At 39.0% G+C, this 19,759-nt stretch overlaps 1 protein-coding gene across 1 annotated transcript; it reads left to right on the top strand.

The window, feature by feature from the left end:
- The first annotated feature begins 11,230 nt into the window (after nucleotides 1-11,230).
- cpa4 (carboxypeptidase A4) lies at nucleotides 11,231-18,779 on the top strand. The gene is made up of 11 exons (XM_072386406.1): nucleotides 11,231-11,340; nucleotides 13,018-13,099; nucleotides 13,487-13,621; nucleotides 13,709-13,807; nucleotides 14,270-14,371; nucleotides 15,654-15,755; nucleotides 15,872-15,982; nucleotides 16,149-16,239; nucleotides 17,366-17,565; nucleotides 18,317-18,401; nucleotides 18,497-18,779. Exons 1-11 carry the CDS (start codon nucleotides 11,276-11,278, stop codon nucleotides 18,682-18,684), a joined length of 1,260 nt encoding a protein of 419 aa, XP_072242507.1. The 5' UTR covers nucleotides 11,231-11,275; the 3' UTR covers nucleotides 18,685-18,779.
- The last annotated feature ends 980 nt before the right edge of the window (nucleotides 18,780-19,759 follow it).

Raw genomic sequence — 19,759 nt, 5'->3', positions numbered from 1 at the left:
CTCTTTAGTGATTTTTTTGAAAACCGGCAAGGCTTAATTGAAAGGGGGAAATTAGATTAATTGTTGGAAATTTGGTGCGTTAAACTTGGATGTTTCAATTTCCATGTTCCCAGTTGGAAAAAATCAACTGGAAGTGGAACTAGAAAAGATTTTCATCCATCTTTGAATTCAGCATAAGTTGTAGTCATATGTCAGGGCAGATTGTGACTAAGTATAGAAAATTTGAACTTTTGAAAGATGTGTTACATATACTGTAGACATAATTTGTGAATAATTACAGCATACCATATTCACTATGATGGAGGAACCACACAAGTTTTGTTTTTTCAACAAACATTTGATTAAAGCTTTCAATACATCCATTCTTAAGATAATATAATCTTTGTGTTTTCATGTATCCAAATCGATAGAATAAGCCCATCTGCAAAACGTTTCTAAAATGCAACAAAAACTTTTCAGATACTCAAAAGTCTGATTCTCCTCCTCATTAAGCAGACATGGATCTGAACAGCGGGCAGGCCAGTCGAGCACACGCACTCTGTTTGTATAAAGCCACACTGTCCTAAGTTATAGAAGATGAGATCTGGGACCGTCCTGCTGAAATAACCACAGACCTCCTGTAAAAAGACATTGCCTTGAAGGTAGCATATGTCTCTCCAAAATTCCGACATATACATTTCTTCATCAGTGTTCATTCACATGTATGTAAGCCATTAATGACATCGGCCTTGCACCCCCAAACTTTGTACCTTTTGCTGGTCTTTCTCATCTTTAGCGCATCGAACCAACAGCTTGCCTAAAGCAGCTGAAACTCAGATTCATCTGATCACAGAACTGCGTCTTTCTATCTATCTGAGATAAGTATGTGCCCAAAGAACTTGGCAGCGTTTTTGCACTGAACTGATAAACGGCTTTCTCTTTGCGTAATAAAGTTGCACATTATATTTGTAGATGCAGCGGCAGACTACGTAGATTAACAGGACCTTTCACCAATCTGCTGATTATAGAAGCTTACATAACAATGTTTTCAAATTTTCACTTCTTTCGTTGCCTTTGATGGTATAAACCGTTGATGGTATAAAAATGTAGATTTGTTTTCATTTGAAAATAATTTCCTTTTTAATAGTATCTGTTGAATAATTCAACACATTTCAGATTAAAGTTTTTGTTGCATTTTAGAAACATTTTGCAGATGAGAGAACTTCAGGCGCTGGGCTTGTTCTATAGATTTGGATATATGAAAATTTTCTAACTTTTGCGGAAATTTAGTTTGTACGCCTAAGTAAACTTTTTTTGTTAGTTTTTTTTTTAATCATCTTTTTTTTCCAGGTCCATATAGTAAAAACGTGGGAGAGAAGGAAACATTTGCGACATGCAGAAATAGCCTGAGCTCATCGCCTTTACAGGTCACTGAATTGTGGATGTAGATGTCACTTTGGTGTATCATCTCAAGCCACCAATACCAATAAAATCTAATCATAGATTGTAATAAGCCCGTGTGGGTTGCTCCACCAGGTTGATTTGAGTAACACATACCACATGAGAAACCCTGGTGTCTTTAAAATAATTGCATTAACTCTGGGTTCAGGACAGAAACACAACATGCTTAGAAGTGAATGTTTTGACTTTTGCTTTATAGTTTGTGGTAAAGCAACTTGTAAGTGCAAAGTATCTGTCTTCCTGGCAATAACAAAAACAATATTTCTTCTGGATTTCCATTCTTCTTCTTTATTTGAGGGTTCTGAAAGGCATTTGAGTTTCAGAAAATTTTTACAATACAACAATACCATTCTCTACTGAGGGGCTTCTGTGTCACGTTGAGCCATCTGGAGTTTATGGTTGGAGCATCCCTCAAAGCTCTTTCACTTTTTACACGTTATGACACTGACATTGTTTGTACAGTATCATTTGATGGAATCTCTGCTTTATTATTTAGTGTCGCATGGAGAAACAAGAAATTACATCGCTTTTTTTAGAACGGAAATAGTGCAGGAAATCAGACCACCAAATTCATAATTCACGCACACAAAAGCTCCACATGTGAATATAGTTGTGCAAGTAGTTTTTTCCCATTTGTTCGGTGTTTGCTGAACTGACCATCCAAGCGAGAGATGAGAGAGTAGCAGGCCCTGTTTAGAATTACACAGGCTAGAATTCCTCTCAAAAGTCAGGAGCTTTTCTGCCTTATTATCTGGTAGACTTTCACTCAAACGTCCTATGACAGATTCACCGAAAATGCCTGATGGTCAGAGACCGCCGGTCTCTGCGGATATGAATTGTTTGCCTGCTGCTCTTCAGAATAGCAGCAAGACAATCGGCCAGTGCTACTGGGAAGTGATCTGACATGCTAAGAGCGTGGGCTGCTGTGTAACAAGTGACAGTGTGCTAATTACAGCCGGTAGACTTTTCTCTCCTCCTTGTTGCAGGCCTGTCCAACATTTTAATGAGCCCTCATTGCTATCTGCTCTGTGTGTTTATCTTCATATCACTTTTAACTTCATGATGAGTTATTGTACTATTAAGGTCGCCTCCCACTTAAAGCTATAATTGGAAACTTTAATTGGAAAAATTCTGCCACACACTGAAAATGTTGGAAGGATAATGTGATAGTTTAAAAACACCAAAACAACTAAAAGGAAAGAAGATATGGCAGTTGCTGTAGAATGTGCTCATAGATTCTAGAAATACTCTGTCCTGACTTTTTTTTTTTTTAAATAGAACATAATTTTAGCACAATAAAAAATAATTTTAGAATTAGACATAACAGAGATATGATAAAAATAGGACAATCATGAATTGCCTAAAAACCACTAAATGAGGCAGAAAGCTGTAAGAACACAAAACAATAAGACTCAAATGCTATAGTTAAAGCTCATTAGACAGTGAGAAAGAATTGAAAAAAGGTGGATTTAAAAGCAGTCCTGATGCAGCGCTTAGGGTCATTGTACATATGAAACAGCACAGCAAAACTTAAATTACCTTTACTTTTAGTTTTAGCTCTAACCTGGACTCCAGAACAGTAAATAGAACCAGATGGGCCAAAAGGTTTTCTGCCAGGATGCTAAGAGTTTCCAAAGGGCTGTGCAGGGTTGTACATATGATACATTGGACCTCTAAATCAGACTGGCAGCAGGAGCAATGAAGGTAAAATTAGGTGGGAAAATGCATATTATTGTAGTCTGACAAGCGTATATTGTACAGTCTGGAGCTGGTGAGTTGCTTGGCTGTTGAGACAAGAAAACAAGATGATGCTGGAACTACAGACAGAATTCTGTCTGTCATGATAATGACAGAACGGATGTAATTTGTGATGCCTCTCCTTTTGGTGGAACATTAGTGGAATAAAGTATTTTAGGGCCTATGATCAGGACTTCCAATATATCACCTCTAGTCTGTCACAAAACTTTAGCAGCTATGCAGCAAACTCTTCCTGCTTAGCTTCCAGATTTGATTTTGAATTGTTTCTTGTGATATTCACTGTTTAATGTTGGCAGTCTATGAAAAAATCTCAAAGACAGTTTACCATCTGTTTTGTAAATCATGTCATTTTCAGTATGTCATTTTTTAACACGACAGAGCCAGGCTAATTATGTCACATTACCTGTAGCTTTCACGCTATATGAAACTAAGCTAATAGTCTTCTGTTATTCTTAAAAAATGACACCACGAGTAAGTGTTATAAGCAAGAAAGCAGCTATTGGAGCCAAAGATGTTTTCATCCATCATTTTATACAATCAACTGATATTACAACCCATAGTACTGTTTCAAAATAAAAAACTTTGGTGCACAAATCACCAAGACAAGCTCCAAAATGGCATATCTTTCGTCAGAGAATTTTGCAAATGTTTGCTCTTTGGCTCCCTCTACAGTTGTGAGATGTAAGGCCACTATCATAAAGATAAATCTCCCTGTGTGCCCGTCGCATGTACAATCATAAACATGATTTTTTGACATGGTGAAGAGACCACAAAGATGCTATCAAAAGACCATAAAGATGTCAAGCGACTATAATCCAAAATGGTGTGGTGCGGGGCTGGCAACCAAAGTTGTGAACTGCGGTATCTCTCAGCGCTCTTGGTCAGGTTCAGGCCTGGAAATGTGCATAACAAAAATCATCATTCTTCTAAACGAGTCAGCACACAGTTTTGAGGTTCACAAACGAGTGTTGCTCTTATGTTATTGTTTAATGTTGTGTTAAATCCCAAACTGGGATATTTTCCATGTGGTTATCATTGTTTTTGAGTCCTTCCTAAGCAGTTTGTTGCAGGGTTTGCTGCTCTCTTGCTTGCTCTTTTGCTCCTACCATAGCAGAGTTCTATGTTGTCTTTGTAGTCGCTATAACAAGCAGGTTATTGCGTTATAACAAGATACTCGTTGTTATTAACTTTAATTTATGTGATATATCTCCAGCAGCCTTTTGGGGACACCAAGCTAGTATTTAAAAGTATGAACAAACGGCTTGTAAGGCAGTGGATAAAAAAGGGGGTTATATACAGTATCTTCCCTCCTAGCAAGGAATGGGAAGGACATACTTCCAGCGTGTCACGCTGTTTCTTTAACAAGAATGATACCAGACACGGTGTAAATGCTACCCTCAAGTCAACCAATATTTATACAAACAGTAAAAAGAATGTGAGTGGGTACTCATTTGACTAATCTAACTTAATCTTATCAGATTTCACCAAATGGAGGGCCACAGGATAGCAAGAAATAGCTTTAGAATAGAGTTTTTGTTTTTTTAAATACAGTAAGATGATACCCCTGCCTCATCTTTTGTAACACAAAAAAATTACTTATTAGTTTGAAGCTCTTGGGGGAATCACATGTCCCACCTTTTCTGGCTACAGGGACCATCATTGTAGATTGCTGAGACTCTTAAGTAATAAAGCAGACTTGAACAAGCTCAGCATGAGTCTAATATCACCTGAGCTGATACGGGGAGTTGCTTGGGTCTCGGAGCTGCCATTTCTGCCCGTTTTATTTCCCTCGTTCCCTCTCATGAGCTCATCAACTGTGAGATTCCTGCACGCTGAAATAGGTTGTGATGAGTAATGGAATATGGAACTGTGTGTAAAATTTTGATGACACACACCTCAAAAAAAACCCTGCAGCCAGTGCACAAACATACACCATCCCTGCGGAAGGCAGCGTCTGTCCACTCGACTCAGGAAGCACGAGGATGAAAATGTCCTGGCACGTACAGGGCTTAGGCTTATAGAGTGAATATAAAACATCTCCAATGCTATTCTTAGAAGTGGACAGGGCCGGTGTTGCTAAATATGACCAGATCCTTTTCTGCCTGTTAGTCTATTTTTACACCAGCTGAGGCCTTCCTGTGCTGTTGTGGTCTTTTCTTAGATTATTATATAATAACCATGATGCATTGATGTGGAGTCAGAGGCAGAATGAAGGGCTCCATCAGCCAATCAAGACTCAGAAATCTGTGTTAGGATAAAAGAATAATGAGACAGATTGAAATGGTTTGGATGCAGAATGTGCTGAGGAGATATCTGTGAAGCAATGTCGCTGTTTTTCGCAAAAATAAGGCTAATGTTTGCTGGAATCTTGACAAGCTTTAACGGCCCAAACGACAGTTTGTCAGCTAGCTGTAAGCTCTCTTGGTTGAAAGGCAGGGAAAGATAATGAGTTAGTCTGCTGGGAGACATGCTGTCTTGAGTATCCAGCAGGAACCACATTAAAGAGGGAAAAGTGCTGATTTTTAGCATTTAACGTCTATCCCTTGGGACAGTTAACATTCACTGCTTGTCTTCATGTTGTGAGAAACAATCCAGCAGAGCCAGTCTGTGCATCTGTGATGTCACACATATGTACGGCTCCATCAAAACCCAATTGGCAAAAAAGGAGACAAGAAATGTGACAGTGCCACAGAGCATTTTCTGGAGATGTGGCTTTGTTTCAGAGCTTACATAATCCTAACACAGATCAGTGTAAACGCCTGAATGCTTATTTGAACAAAGTCAATGTGAATGGAAAATTCTGTCAACAAGGCAGCTGAAGAAAAAAAAAATGAAATTTTGAGTTTTGAATGTACTTTTCAGCAGTTTGTTGATAATTACTGAGTCCTTGTACTGAGTCTTTTTTTAATAGCATTTATCCGTAAAGTGGAGGTACCTCTATAATTCACTGCACTTTAATGCTGTAAAGGAAAAAGTTGAGTTTTTTTGTTTTTTTTTTAAAGAACAAAAAAATGCATTTACTGGGGCTTTTCATTTGACTCGAGAGATATGAATCTTTTTCTCCTTTCAATTTCTTTGATATACACACATTTTTTGGGGGGAAACGAGGCCTGAAACACATTCCCCCAAAAAAGTGGGACAGTAAAGATTTCAAGACTTTGTGAAGTTATCTTCTGACACTGAGACTAACAAACAATGATGCATTCCAGGATTTTTTTGTCCCATTCATTCTGCAAACACATGCCGAAGTGTGCAACAGTACTTGGTTGTTGTTGCATTTTTCATTTCAGAATTTTCCATCCATTCTCTTTTGAAGGCAAGTCAAGATTGAAGGCAGGCCAGTCCAGTCAGCTTTTCATTGATACTGCTTTTGTACCAAAATGAGTTGTTTGAGATAACATATATATATATATATATATATATATGTATATATTTCTGTTTGTCTGTTTATTTGACTTTACTGCTGGACCTAAACTGCCCAAGTCCCAGCTTTTTTTTTTTTAGATTATGTCGCAAGCCTGGAACGCAAAAATGGATGTAATACTGAAAAGTCCTCCAATGCTGTTTGCTGTTTCCTCAAGTTTGATATAATTTCCACTATAGATTTAACAAGTTTACAGTTTTAGTACATAAAGGTTACCATCTGTCCAGGCGCGAAAAGCCGGTCACAGGCTCGGTAGATTCGGGTTGGTTAGGACAATATGCTGCACATTGATTTGATTTGCAGACAGCAGGTAGTGCAGAGTTAAGTAAGAGAATTTCTCTTACTTTCTCTTCTTCATCAATTGAGCCGTGATGGTGTTGCTCTATAAGCTATTGTTTTGTTGACTCGTGCTGTCAGGAAATATGACAGTAGAGGGATTGACCCGTGGCAAAAAGTTGAAAAGCAAGAGTTAAGGCTTTATTTTCTTTCTTTAAATAGCATTTTTTTTCTGTAAATAATATCACTGCTTTTTCAGTCACTATCATTTTCATAAGTAGCTGTAATGCAATTGCATAGTGTTTCTTTGTTGCGTATAAATTAGATTCCCCAGCTCTGTATGTTTTATGTATGTATGGTTGCTTAGTAATACTGATCTGGAGCACGATACTTCAGACCTTATTGGACAAAAATATATAAATGTGTGGCCCAATACCTATTTATTCATGGAATTACTTTCCAAACAAATACTAGCTCACCGATCAGAGAAAGTCACTTTCATAGTAATTACTTAATGACACCATCATTTCTTGAAAATATATGACTTATGACTTCAAGCCTGCAGTTGGAGGTTTTTAAAATCTGAGATTGTTGTAGCAGAGACATTTTGGAGGCCATCTGGTTTCCCACCTCAGACCTGCTGGCTTATTTCTATACTCAAAATACATACCATGCTTTAAGCCCAAGTTGCACTTATACATTCTCTTAGCATTTAGTTCCAGAAAGTAGGTCTGACGGTATCTGAGACAACTAAGCAGCAATAAAAGAGAATAAATTCATTTATAATGTGGAACATTACTCCACATGGATGCCACTGTTGCTCTGAGTCTGCCAGATGTGCAATAAAGGAATTGTTTTGTAACATCATAACATCATGAAAAGCTAATGAAATGTGAGGGCCATGGTGGAGTCTTTCTGTCCCCTTGTGGAGAAGAAATTCCTGGATACACAGTTACTGGTGTAGTTTATATGGATTTTTGTTGATAATTTCACAAACATAAATGTCGAGATGTTGCCAGGACTGATATAATATACTGATTTTTTTCCGGCAATGTACCTTATAGTTTTAATCTCCCAGAGTGGATCAGAGTGTCTCTCAACTGTACTCTCAGCTGTGTCGAGCAGACTTTGTGCGCTAAATCAGAGTTCAACAACATGTCTGGATGCATCATAAATCATAGGTCACTGATCAGAGAAGCTGTTCTTCTCTCGCTCTCTCTCTGCTCTCATTATGTCTAGTCCATGCATACTGTTTTGAATTATTCTGATGCTGACAAAGTAGGATGAGAGAAAGATGCCACACCACAGATGTCAATTACAGGACTGAAATGGTGCAACAAAAGCAGAGAGGAGATGAACTTACAGTTGACCGACTCCTCCTTGCTTTTATGATCTGACCACTAGACTGGACTGAGGGGAGGGGGAATCACATGACTGACACGCTCAGTTGACCAGCGTACAAGTGAAGCAGCTAACAGCCTCCCAACATCAAACACTGAAACAAACTGGACACAGATCCATCATTTCTGTCACTCCCCACATTAAACAGAAAATACATTAAATAACTGATCAGAAGGACTGTGTTTTTGCAAGTGCTCTGCAATACCAACACTTCACTATGTGCGAAATGAGATGACCAATAAATGATTAATGGTCAATTTTCTGGTGGGCCTCTAAAATATTGAGAGACAGCTCAGGCATGAAATGCAATGTAAATGGATCTATTTTTAGTGCAGCAGAGGAAGTCATGTGGAACATCGCTGTTCAGGGGTACCTTGCTCATATGGCTTTTAGAGGCAAATGACAGGGGACAAAAGATGGGAAAAACACATACACTCCACCCACATTTGCATGTAAAGCCACATTTCACAGGGACATTAAACTTTCAGACACACACAGCAAGAGGAGCAATAAATAATTTCCACATTAAGAAGGTTGGATAGCTCAACTCCTTTGTCTCCTGTAGCCTCCCATGCCTATTAAACTCCCTCCTCTCACTTTGTCTCGTGGGATTGTTTAAGAGTGAAAGGGAAGGGAAGTGATATGGTAAAAAGTCTTATTATTAATTCTTAGAAGAGAGAGGGTTTGACAGGGTGTCACGGCTGCTGATGGGAGCTGGGAGGCTGCGTGACGCCAACCAGCATAAATATCTGTTCATAAATAACACAAAGTCCCAGTTCCTCCTCAAACTGTAATGAAACATGAGTTTGTTTGTATCACCGAGGGAATATCAGGAGAGATGCTCAAGAAACTTATCACACGCCCTTTTTTTTCTTTTCTTAATGACGAAAAGCTCTTTGGCTTGGTGGGATGTTTGTGACATGGTTAACACATACTATATGAACGACATGATTCCCAGCAGGTCAGTGGAAAACATACTGTTATAACAGATCTACATTTACAACTGTATATTCTTGAAAAAACTGCCAACATTTCAGACAAAGAAAATTCCTTTAAGAGGCTGATATGAATCATTTTTGGTAATTTCTTACCATCCGGCTTTGATCAAATACAGTAAGTTATGTGCTGGGTTTTTTATAAGTCAACCAAAAAAAAAAACACACTTGAATTTTGATACTAATCACCAAACGTGGTTGATGAATATTTCACTTATTGTAGCCAAGATCACGGAAGTCACCTTACCATGTTAGTGTGGTAATGCACTACCATCTACTGGTGACTGTGTCCACATGCAAGTCTCCATTAATGCCTTGTTAACATGCACAAAATTATGTCTGCATGTGAACTCTGCACCTATTGTGTGGGATTGTTGAATGTGTCCACAGGGATTAATCTGTTGTCATGACACCCTCCACTTCAATGTTCAATGTTCTTTCAGCTGTTTCTTTATAAACTTACATTTGTCTGGGCTGTTGTTATGTAGTAACAAGACGAAAACAACATGTCTTCCTGTAATTTGTGAAACAGATATATCATCTGAAATACAACAATCACTTTTCATCATTAGAATTAAAGTATTAAACCCAAACCCCATGAGGTGGCCACTGACTAAATGTTCTCATGAACATGGTTTGTTTTAAAATTGTCTGCTGTCAAGAGGCATCAGTCAATGATCCTGTGGGTTTGTGACCATAGCTGCAAGATGAATCATAGTTTAGAAAGAGGAAGATACACTACTGTGCCAAAGTCTTGAGCAATCCCTAATTTCTATATATATTGATCGGTAAATTAATTGTTTCCCTTTCTTAAGAATGGCTTCTTGACAGCCACCCTTCCATGGAGACCATTTCTGATGAGGCTTCAGTGAACAGTAGATTGATCAACTGAAGGTCCAGATGCATCTCTTAGGTCCTGAATCAGATCTTTCCTCTTTTAGATGACATCGATTTCATATTCTCTTCATCTGCTTTAGATTTTTTAAGGACACACTGCACACCATGCAGAGACACACCAGGCTTTGGGAAACATCTTGTTTTACACAGATACTATGTCTGTAAAAGGCATAAAATTGAGATCCATCTGGCCCTTCAGTTGTTCCCAGACGTATCATCAGAAATGGTCTCCATGGAGAGATATCTGTTATGTGTAGGCACAACACTGGTTCATACCTTGAGTTCAATTCCTTTTTTTTTATGCTTGAATGATTCACAGATCAGTGTTAAGTGGCTTAACAAACAAGAACATATTCTTCTAGGAATGGTCATGTGGAAAAGCAGTCAATGTCCAAAGAAAACCTGGGAAAGTCCTTCAGAAAGCCTGGGAAACTGCTGCTCAAGACCATTTAAAAAGTCTACAAGAGAGTCTGGCTGCTCGGAAATAAATAAAGGGTATCTGTTGAATTGCACAGAGCTTCACATGCTGAAAATCTGTTTGAAAAGTGGCTATTTTTCTATGACTCTCAAATCCTTTTTTTTACACAGACTTTAGCTTCAGAAATGTAAAAGTAAATTCCACAGTCTTTGAATCAAGCCTCACTTTTTTATTGAAATCTACTCACAGCTCAGTAAGTAATGCACAGTTTATGTCACATGCATGTGGTATTGTTATGTGTTACTTACTGGCCTGCTTACCAGAGGCAAAGCCAAATACTAATCATACTTACTTATTACAGTAGCCCTGCACTACAGTGTGTGCAAACAGAGCAAGTATGTTTCGAAAGAATGAAAACTTCAACTAAGCCAGTACAATATCTGGGGAAACCTTCGCTATCTGCAGCTGGGCAGCAAAAAGATCAAACAAAGCCAAGTCAGCATGTTCACAACTCGAAATAATCTTTTTCTTGTAAAGAAATCTGAAGAAATTCCCAGAAAAGTGAGTTAATGCTCCCGCATGAGAACTGCCCACCTGCTACCCGAGGATATTAAGAGACCAGAGGAACTGATGTCTGACACTGAACAGTCCTGAGGCACAGACAAGATGAAAGGTCTTTGGTTTTTGTTGGTGCTTGTGGCTGTGGCCAACGCTGAGAGAATCTTTGCTGGGTAAGTTAATCATCCCACACTTGCAGTCATCTTATTGTGGTTGCTTTAGCATTCATTATGCGACTGCTTAGTGCTGACTTTGGAGTGACTCACTCAGTTTATTTTATCGATCCTCTCTGCTGCTGCATCCTATTATGTATATTTTTGCTTGAGTGGAAGAATTTAGGAATGATAATGTGCTTGTGTGATGAACAGCATCTCAGTCAGCATTTGTGTCAAATAGCTACCAGTACCCAGAAAACACTGAAATAGTCAACATACTGCTGCTTTTCCACAGAAATGTATCAAGAATAAAGGGTTTATGTGTAAACCCCCATTTCCATGAAGGTTAAGAAATTTTCTAAAATGCAGCAAAAATTTAAATCTGTTATTTGATTAGTTTGAACCGTTATATGACAGACAAAAGTCCAAATATATGATTTTCAATTTCGTCGCTGAGAAATTGAAAATCTTTAGAAAATGTCTTTAGAAAATGGGGAAAAAAATCTAAAATTGAATAGTAGCAACACACACACAAGTAGGGATAGGAGCATGTTTACTATTGTGTTCGTCACTCCTTCTTTTAGTGACACATTTAAACTGTGTCCATTCTTGCTAAACACAAAATATCAGCAGCTCAACAGTCCACGGTTGTTGTCTGATTCTCCTCTTCATGATGCGCCATACATTTTCAATAGGAGACAGAGCTGGACTGCTGTTAGGCCAGTCAAGGATGCACACTCTATCTGTGAAGCCATAATAATCTAAGTAATGCAGAATTAAGTCTGGCATTGTTTTTTGCTTAAATAACCCGCTGTGGTAGCATATGTCCCTCCAAAATTCCAGAATACATCTCTTCATCAATATACCTTCACCCATGTGTTAGTCACCCATGCCATGGACATGATGCACCAGCATACCATCACAGACGCTGGCTTTGGGTAACAGAACATGTGTCTAATGGCTTTCAGTACATCTGAGATAAGCTCAGTAAACTTGACAGATGCCTTGTATAATGCAGTTGCAGGTTACATTTCTGGACACAGGGGTGGACTGTGTTGAGTGAAAATGTTTTTTTCTTCTTCTAACCTCTCAATGATTTTCTGATCGAGAATGACACAGAGTGGTGAGCTCCAACTCAACCTTGTGTTGGAAAGACTAAGCCTTTAGTGGATGCTTCCTTTGTTCTCCATCGTGATACCTTCACCTACCAAAAGTGAAATCCTCCAGAACATGTTACCTGTTTATTCTATAAGCGTTTCCATTTGTCTTTGCCTCACCCTCAGCTTTTAAATGTATGTTTCTGGCATCAAACGCTCGATTTGTCAAAATTTTTAAAAACAGTGAACTTGAGTCAGTTGAACAAAGGTTCAAACTAATTCAAACCTTTATTCATTTGTTGTATTTTAGAAAAACATCCCAACTTTTCTGCAAATAGGGTTTGTAAATACAATATGACCCACAGTATATGCATTCCTGTTATAATAATTCTGAAGTCCCCCCTAACAATATGACACAAAACTTATTGTAGTCTTTCTTATTTATTCAATTTGATTGGCTGTTTTTTCTGCATCATAACAGAGGGAAAAATAATAATAACAATAATACCTTCTCAAATACCTACTTACGTTACAGAATGACATTGGCGGGTATAAACTAAAATGATAATATTGAGACATTAAAATGAACCTCTTTCAGTGATCAGGTGATCAGGGTGAATGTGCAATCAGAGGAACAGATCCAGCTCCTGCAGGCTCTGGAGACCGACGAGGAGTGGGGGGTATATACACACTGACACTCGCACGCACACACACACACGCACAGGACTACATTTATGTTTTCCTCAGCTGCTTGTACCAAACTATTATTTAGCAGCTGTTTTGCACTCAGCATTTTTCTGTAAAATCCAGGTACAAAGCATTTTCCTTTTATCTTCTTTTTTTAACTGTTGCCTTTATTCACTGCTCACTCGAGAAGAATTATTTCCTGATTTTGAAGTAAAAAATAGATTTCCAAAAACATCCCCTTCTATTCTGTTGCATCAAAATCAGGATGCATAATGCAATTTTGACTCTTCCAATCAGACTTTCCTCTTTTCAGTATATATGCATATACTGTTGTGATGCCGCTGTATGAATGTGAAATCTTATTGGCTCTTTGATTCCAGCTGGACTTCTGGCTGGACCCCGTCACCACTGAGCTTCCTATAGACATCCGAGTGCCCAGCTCTAGTCTGAGCTCTGTGAAGGAGTACCTCAATGCCCACAACGTTCCCTTCTCTGTTATGATTGCCAATCTCCAGGTTTGTGACCTCCAAGGTCCAGAATTGGGTTTTGAGAAAGAAATGACACAAGCTGTTAATTCTAAATGTCTTGCATGTATATTTCAGGAGCTTCTTGATGAGGAGAAAGCTGAGATGGAGGAGAACCAGATGAGGGAGCGCAGCACCAGGAGCTTTAACTTTGGAGCCTATCACCGTCTGGAGACAGTAGGCTGACACTCCAAAATGCCTTTTATTTACACAAGTGGAAATCAACTATAAATGTTTTTATCATAACTCTGATAAAAAACGTTCATGAAATGCTAACAGAGTAACAAAAATATCGAACGATTAAATTTAAGACGGGATCATGGCAGGATCTAACTCCTGTGTTTTTAAAAGACATTTAAAAGGATTTTTATTTCAATCATGTCGTGTGAAGTGAGTTGTCAGTGTCTGTGAGAAATCGTGAAATCGTGAAATCAGCTCACGGTTGCTTGTTGCTCTTCCCTGAGAGAATCCATGGCTGATGTCAATGCATATCACATATTTACACATATTTACTATTTCAGGTCATGTCAGCATTAACAGTATTTACTTCAGATTCTGAAGTGTGTTTTGAGAACATCTATACAGTTTCAGACAGGCCAGATCTGTCTTTGTTGTAAACTTTGATCTGTCTTCATACAGATCTACAGCTGGATGGACACCCTAGTTGCTCAATACCCAGAGCTGGTCACCAAACAGGAAATTGGCAGATCCTATGAGGGCAGGCCCATGTACGTGCTCAAGGTAGGGTAGTCCTGCATAGCCCCTTACAAGACAACACCAGCATTGCATGCGTTTCACAGGACTGATACAGCTGTCCCTCTGACACAATTGGGTCGATGTGAATTTCAAACTCTTCCTCTGCTAAAAATCAACTTTAACATTATCTACATTTCTACATGTTATAATTAGTAGGAGGTTTTCCAGGTCGGAATCAGTGATGAGCAGAGACGAAAGGTAAAGAGTAACGGTTTACTAAAAAGGGATAACAAAAGGCACTCAGGAAGAGATCTGTGGGAGGACACACAGGTAAGTCTGGGAAAACAAAAGTCTGTGAAGGCGAGTTATCCATTAAAGGGGAAAAAAGTACTGACCAGTCCGGTGCTGTGCAAAAACTCCCGACAAAAAGTCCTGACTTCTTGCAGGGTGCACATGTACAGATATTTTGCATGCACTGTGAGGAACTGATACGAAAAGCTGATACAAGCAACATGGAGAAGACAGCAGAAGCATGGCCAAGTGGGCTGCAGGAGCTTGTTGAGAAGCTAGCCAATGTAACTTAGAGAATTAGCGGGGAAGTTGTTTGGCCATGAGCTTGGGAGCAAGCTAGACTATCTCTCAGGTGTACAAGGTGGCACTAACGGAGCCAAGCTAGTTGTATGAGCTAGGTCAAAGATTTGGGCAGGAACTCATAAGCTAGTTATCAAACTACCTGGGACCTCAGTGTTGTGGGCTCCCTCTGCCAGGAGCTGAAGACTAGCTCGGCTTACTGTCTGAGCTGAGAATTTACTTGCTGCAGCTTTAGGCTGATAAGCACTGCTTGTCTAAAATTGCTGACAGCCATAGAAAGTGAATACAGATGCAACCACTTAGTCCTGCTTCTCCTAATCAGAAGCAAGTCATTTTCCATCCAGTTTTAACCATGAGAAACTGCTGGAAAGTGAATGGCCCATGCACGAAGCAGCCAGCCATTCAAAGTGGGTGCTTCTGTACATTACTATTCTGATAGTTCCACTTGCATGTGACTTTATATAATTCAGCTTCCTCTTTTTGAGAATTGTTCTTTGAGATTTGCTAAATTTTAGGTCAATGTTAGAAGCGCAGAGATAAGAGTTTGATTTAACAAAATAGTTTCCAGCTCTTAAACAGTATCATCTTGTGCATAAAGCCTATGAATAAAAATACCTGTTAGCTTGTTTTTATATTCTTCCGTTTGAATTTTTCAGTGGCAGTCTGCTATTGGAGACCAAGGTATTAAATCTTGCCTACAACATGATGAGTTTGACTCTGTCAACTTTATGTTTAGTTCAGCACTGGCGGCTACAAGCGTCCTGCTATCTGGATCGACACCGGTATCCACTCCAGGGAGTGGGTGTCCCAGGCTACAGGAGTGTGGACAGCCAACAAGGTAAAACATTTCAACCAGGATGAGTAACAACTAATCTACATAAAACTCTCAACTTGTACGTATAGGCTTCCTCTTTTAGGATTTCCATAAAATCCATGCTTTGTGTTCTTGCTCAGATTGCCACAGATTATGGTAGCGACGTCTCCCTGACATCCCTTCTGAACACCATGGACATTTACATGCTGATCTTGGCCAACCCTGATGGTTATGCTTATACTCACAGTAATGTATGTCACCACCCCTCAATTCATATTGGATTTTGATTTAGTTAGCAAACGAGGCAAAATATGTTTTTTGTTTTTTTTTTGCTTTAAAATCATGCAATATTTGAAGCACCATGTAATGTGTCAGCAGAGAAGTAAAGATAAGGATTAACTGATGTTGTGTGAACAGAACCGTATGTGGCGTAAGACTCGCTCTGTGAACTCAGGCTCTCGGTGCCGTGGAGTGGATCCCAACAGGAACTGGGATGCAGGCTTCGGTGGTCAGTACTGCACCGATCATTTCTTTTATTTAAGCAGGCAAAGGGGATAGTTTTATCTGTAAAAATGTCATATTATCTGGGATTTCATAATCACTGCATTCATTTTCAAGGGTGACATATGAACATGTTGTCTTTGGTTGTTCCTAAAAGAGGGACAGGTGTTGCTACAACGTACAACAGTGCCCCACCAATCCAAAGTCAGTAAAATCTCTCAGAAGCTTTTTGATAGCCTGATGGGGGTTTTGATTTCCTTGTCTCACAATCCCACCAGGAGTTCTCCTTGAGAATTTCCCAAGTATTTCTAGACTTCCACTACAATTTCCCCGATCCTGATAACTACTATTTAGTTATTACGTTACCTTCTGAGAAAGCAGCTATCTGAAAATTCTTTGCTCTGCCCTTCTGGCTGTGTCCTGCTTTGTTGACATAAATTATTTGTGTTTGTTTGGGGTTTTAATTAATTTTGAGAGAGACAGTAAGCTGCTTAGGTGAGTCCTTGGCTGCTGATCGTTGGCACAAGGTTTGAGAAGTCAAAGTATTTATAAAAAGCTTTGAAATTTTAATCACCAGGCCTCATCCAAGCAATAAATGTGAATGTGCCACAGTCCTGACAAGTTATGAATCAAAGGTAAAAGTTGGTTTAGTTTGACTCCCTTGAGCTACCCAAACATTTGAACAACACAAAATAATACAATAGACTTGTTTGAAAGGGTGGAAACAAGGTTTTGTCTTTAAATTGGCTTCTTTTGGACATCGTTTCAACTTCTACTTCCTTAACTCCCTTAACAGCTACAAAAATGCTAGAGTTTTGTAATAAAAAGTCACCCGTATGTAACAACCCTAACAAGTTACTAAATTACATGTTGTGCACTAGTGCACCGCACTTAACAATGACCACAGAGCTAAAGTATACGTGTAACTGAGATGTCGAAAAAGCATGTTACTGCAGTCATTGTTAAGGTTTACCAACAGTTATAAGTTCATATGTTAACAACATGTATGTCAAGTACAAATCTGTGAAGTCTCATCATCCTATTGAATTGTGTTATGTTTAAAATCCTATTTCCACCTGTCAGACCTATAATCTCTTCAGAATTAATGTTTTAACTCAAAATCTGATATCTAGGGCCTGGGGCCAGTACAAATCCCTGCTCTGATTCCTATCACGGTCCCTCTGCTCACTCTGAGATTGAGGTGAAGAATGTGGTGGACCTGATCAAGAGCCATGGCAACTTCAAGTCCTTCATCTCGGTCCATGCCTACTCTCAGCTGCTCATGTACCCCTACGGCTATAGCTGCAAGGACGCGGCCCATCAGCCTGAGCTGGTAGGAAAAAAATCGACTTATTAAAGAGGCAAACATGGCAAATGAAGTCTTAAGGCATATCTCACCTCTAAACAAGGGTTTTTAATTGTTGTTGCTATCCTATGAAACTGTGATAACAAGGCAGATCTTGCATGTCAAAGAGGCTGTAAAGTTTTCTTTGTACATTGTCAGTATCCTCCAGGGTTCTGGTATGATAAGCCAATCTTTTTTTTAATTTATTTTTTATTGTAAGCCGATCTGAAACTAGGTCCCGCACAGTGCTTGTTAACTTCAGAATACATTGACAGCAATATCTTGGGATGGTATTTTCTCTCCTAATTAAATTTTTATAGCTGAATTTTTTAATCATTTCCCTCAAGGTTGATGAATTAGAAACTCATCACTGTGCATTATTTTTTCCTCCCTTAAATCAGCTCTTCATGTTTAAGCAGTGCAAATGAACTCTGGGAATATGTCTAATGGACCCATGGTCCTGTGGTCATTCATGCTCAACTAAACCCCCAAACACACGCTAATAGCTTTGGGCTGTAATGATAAAACTGCTATAATTTGTGTGTAGACTTGAGGATGCAGAGATTTACTCACACAAGTTCCCTCAAAAGAGGCTTTCCATTTGACTTAGGTGTTTTTGTCGTTTTCTTTTTTTGTGAGACAAATGTCCTTGATTGGCGTTTTGTTCTTCATACTTCACCATATTCACCAGTATTTGTACACTTTTACGAACAACTCTGCACTTTCTGCCCTCCTGCAGGACTCTGTTGGCAGAGCAGCAGTACAGAAACTCACCTCCCTTTATGGCACCAGGTACAAGGTTGGAAGTATCTGCAATATCATCTGTAAGTACCCATGTCCCCTTATTTGTTCATGCCACGATATGTTACCAGAAATGAAAAAGTTACAAATGTTTTCTCATGACTTCCTCTTCTCACAGATCAAGCCAGTGGTGGGAGCATTGACTGGTCTTACAATATGGGCATCAAATACTCTTTTGCCTTTGAGCTTAGAGACACCGGTCGTTATGGTTTCATCCTGCCATCCACTCAGATCATACCCACTGCTACCGAGACTTGGCTGGCCCTGAAGCACATCATGGAGTACGTCCGTGACAATCCTTACTGATGGCTATAATTATAATATATAATTGTGGATGGAAGACACGTACTAAGATTACTTGACTCATCTTTCATTTTGTTGCAAATAAAGCCATGAAAGCAGTGTTTGTCTGTGTTTCAACTATTCTTGTTAACTTTCTGTATACATGTAAGACATACTTGTGAGGATTTAAGTCAGATAAGACTAGCTCAGGAAGCAATTATAACTTCAGAGCTATCAATCATTTATATAAATGCAAAGTTAGACATTTAAATACCAATAAAAAGACAAAGAAACAGGCTCAGTTGCTCCTGATATATCTATTGAACTGTGAGCCTGGAAAAATCTCTCTGATATCACTGTTCATATTGATTGCATGCTATACTGTTACTAAATAAGCTGCATTCAGCTATATATTAAAATTAAAAAACTAAAATGAATTGAATTTCATTTAGTTTAATGTAACTTAATTTAATCCCAATATGGGAAATTATTTTACAGTATAAAGAATCAAAACAATTTTTTGCAAATAGTCACTGTGAGAAAGTCACCGTGCAGAGTTAGTGTTGTGAGCAGGAATGACCTCTATATTTTTTTGTTGCGCAGGAGCTGAAGAAGCTCCTCACGGAACACATTTTGTTGTCTGATCACTGTACAGAGGGTATGCAGTGTTGTCCATTATGTTTATCAACTCCTGCAGCAGTCCTCTTTATAGCTCCTTTCGCGTTTCTCCTCTCTCTTCTGCAGCAGTCTACATTATCAGTTCCAGAGAGAGGTGGCTCTGTTTAGTTTCTTTGAGTCACTGGTCCCAGTGCTGTGGCCTTAACAGCTGCTTCTGCACTCTTCACCACATATTTATAAAAGATATGCAACAACTTGATGCAGGTATTAAAGAGTCCTAAGCTTCCTTAACAACTACAGCCTGTTCTGTCCCTTCTCTGTATAGCATTCAAGGTCAGACGGTTCTCCAGGTGAACAGCCAGGTATCCGTAGTCCTCAACCACCTCCACCCTTTCTACCACGACGGAAATAGTGTTTGGCTTATTCCTAGCTCTCTTCAAATCTATAATAAGCTCCTTTGTCTTGTTTACATTCAAATGAG

The sequence above is a fragment of the Leuresthes tenuis genome, unplaced genomic scaffold (genome assembly GCF_036924035.1).
Source record: "Leuresthes tenuis unplaced genomic scaffold, fLeuTen1.0.hap1 SCAF_5, whole genome shotgun sequence".
NCBI classification, from domain to species: Eukaryota; Metazoa; Chordata; class Actinopteri; order Atheriniformes; family Atherinopsidae; genus Leuresthes; species Leuresthes tenuis.
This window is presented reverse-complemented; position numbering and strand designations above follow the sequence as displayed.

What these genes read in the sequence shown, in the direction of transcription:
- cpa4 (XM_072386406.1), top strand. Translation starts at nt 11,276, where the DNA reads ATGAAAGGTCTTTGGTTTTTGTTGGTGCTTGTGGCTGTGGCCAACGCT. An exon ending in AGACCGACGAGGAGTGGGGG is followed by an intron (nt 13,100 to 13,486) that starts GTATATACACAC and finishes CTTTGATTCCAG; the next exon opens with CTGGACTTCTGGCTGGACCC. An exon ending in CCTATCACCGTCTGGAGACA is followed by an intron (nt 13,808 to 14,269) that starts GTAGGCTGACAC and finishes GTCTTCATACAG; the next exon opens with ATCTACAGCTGGATGGACAC.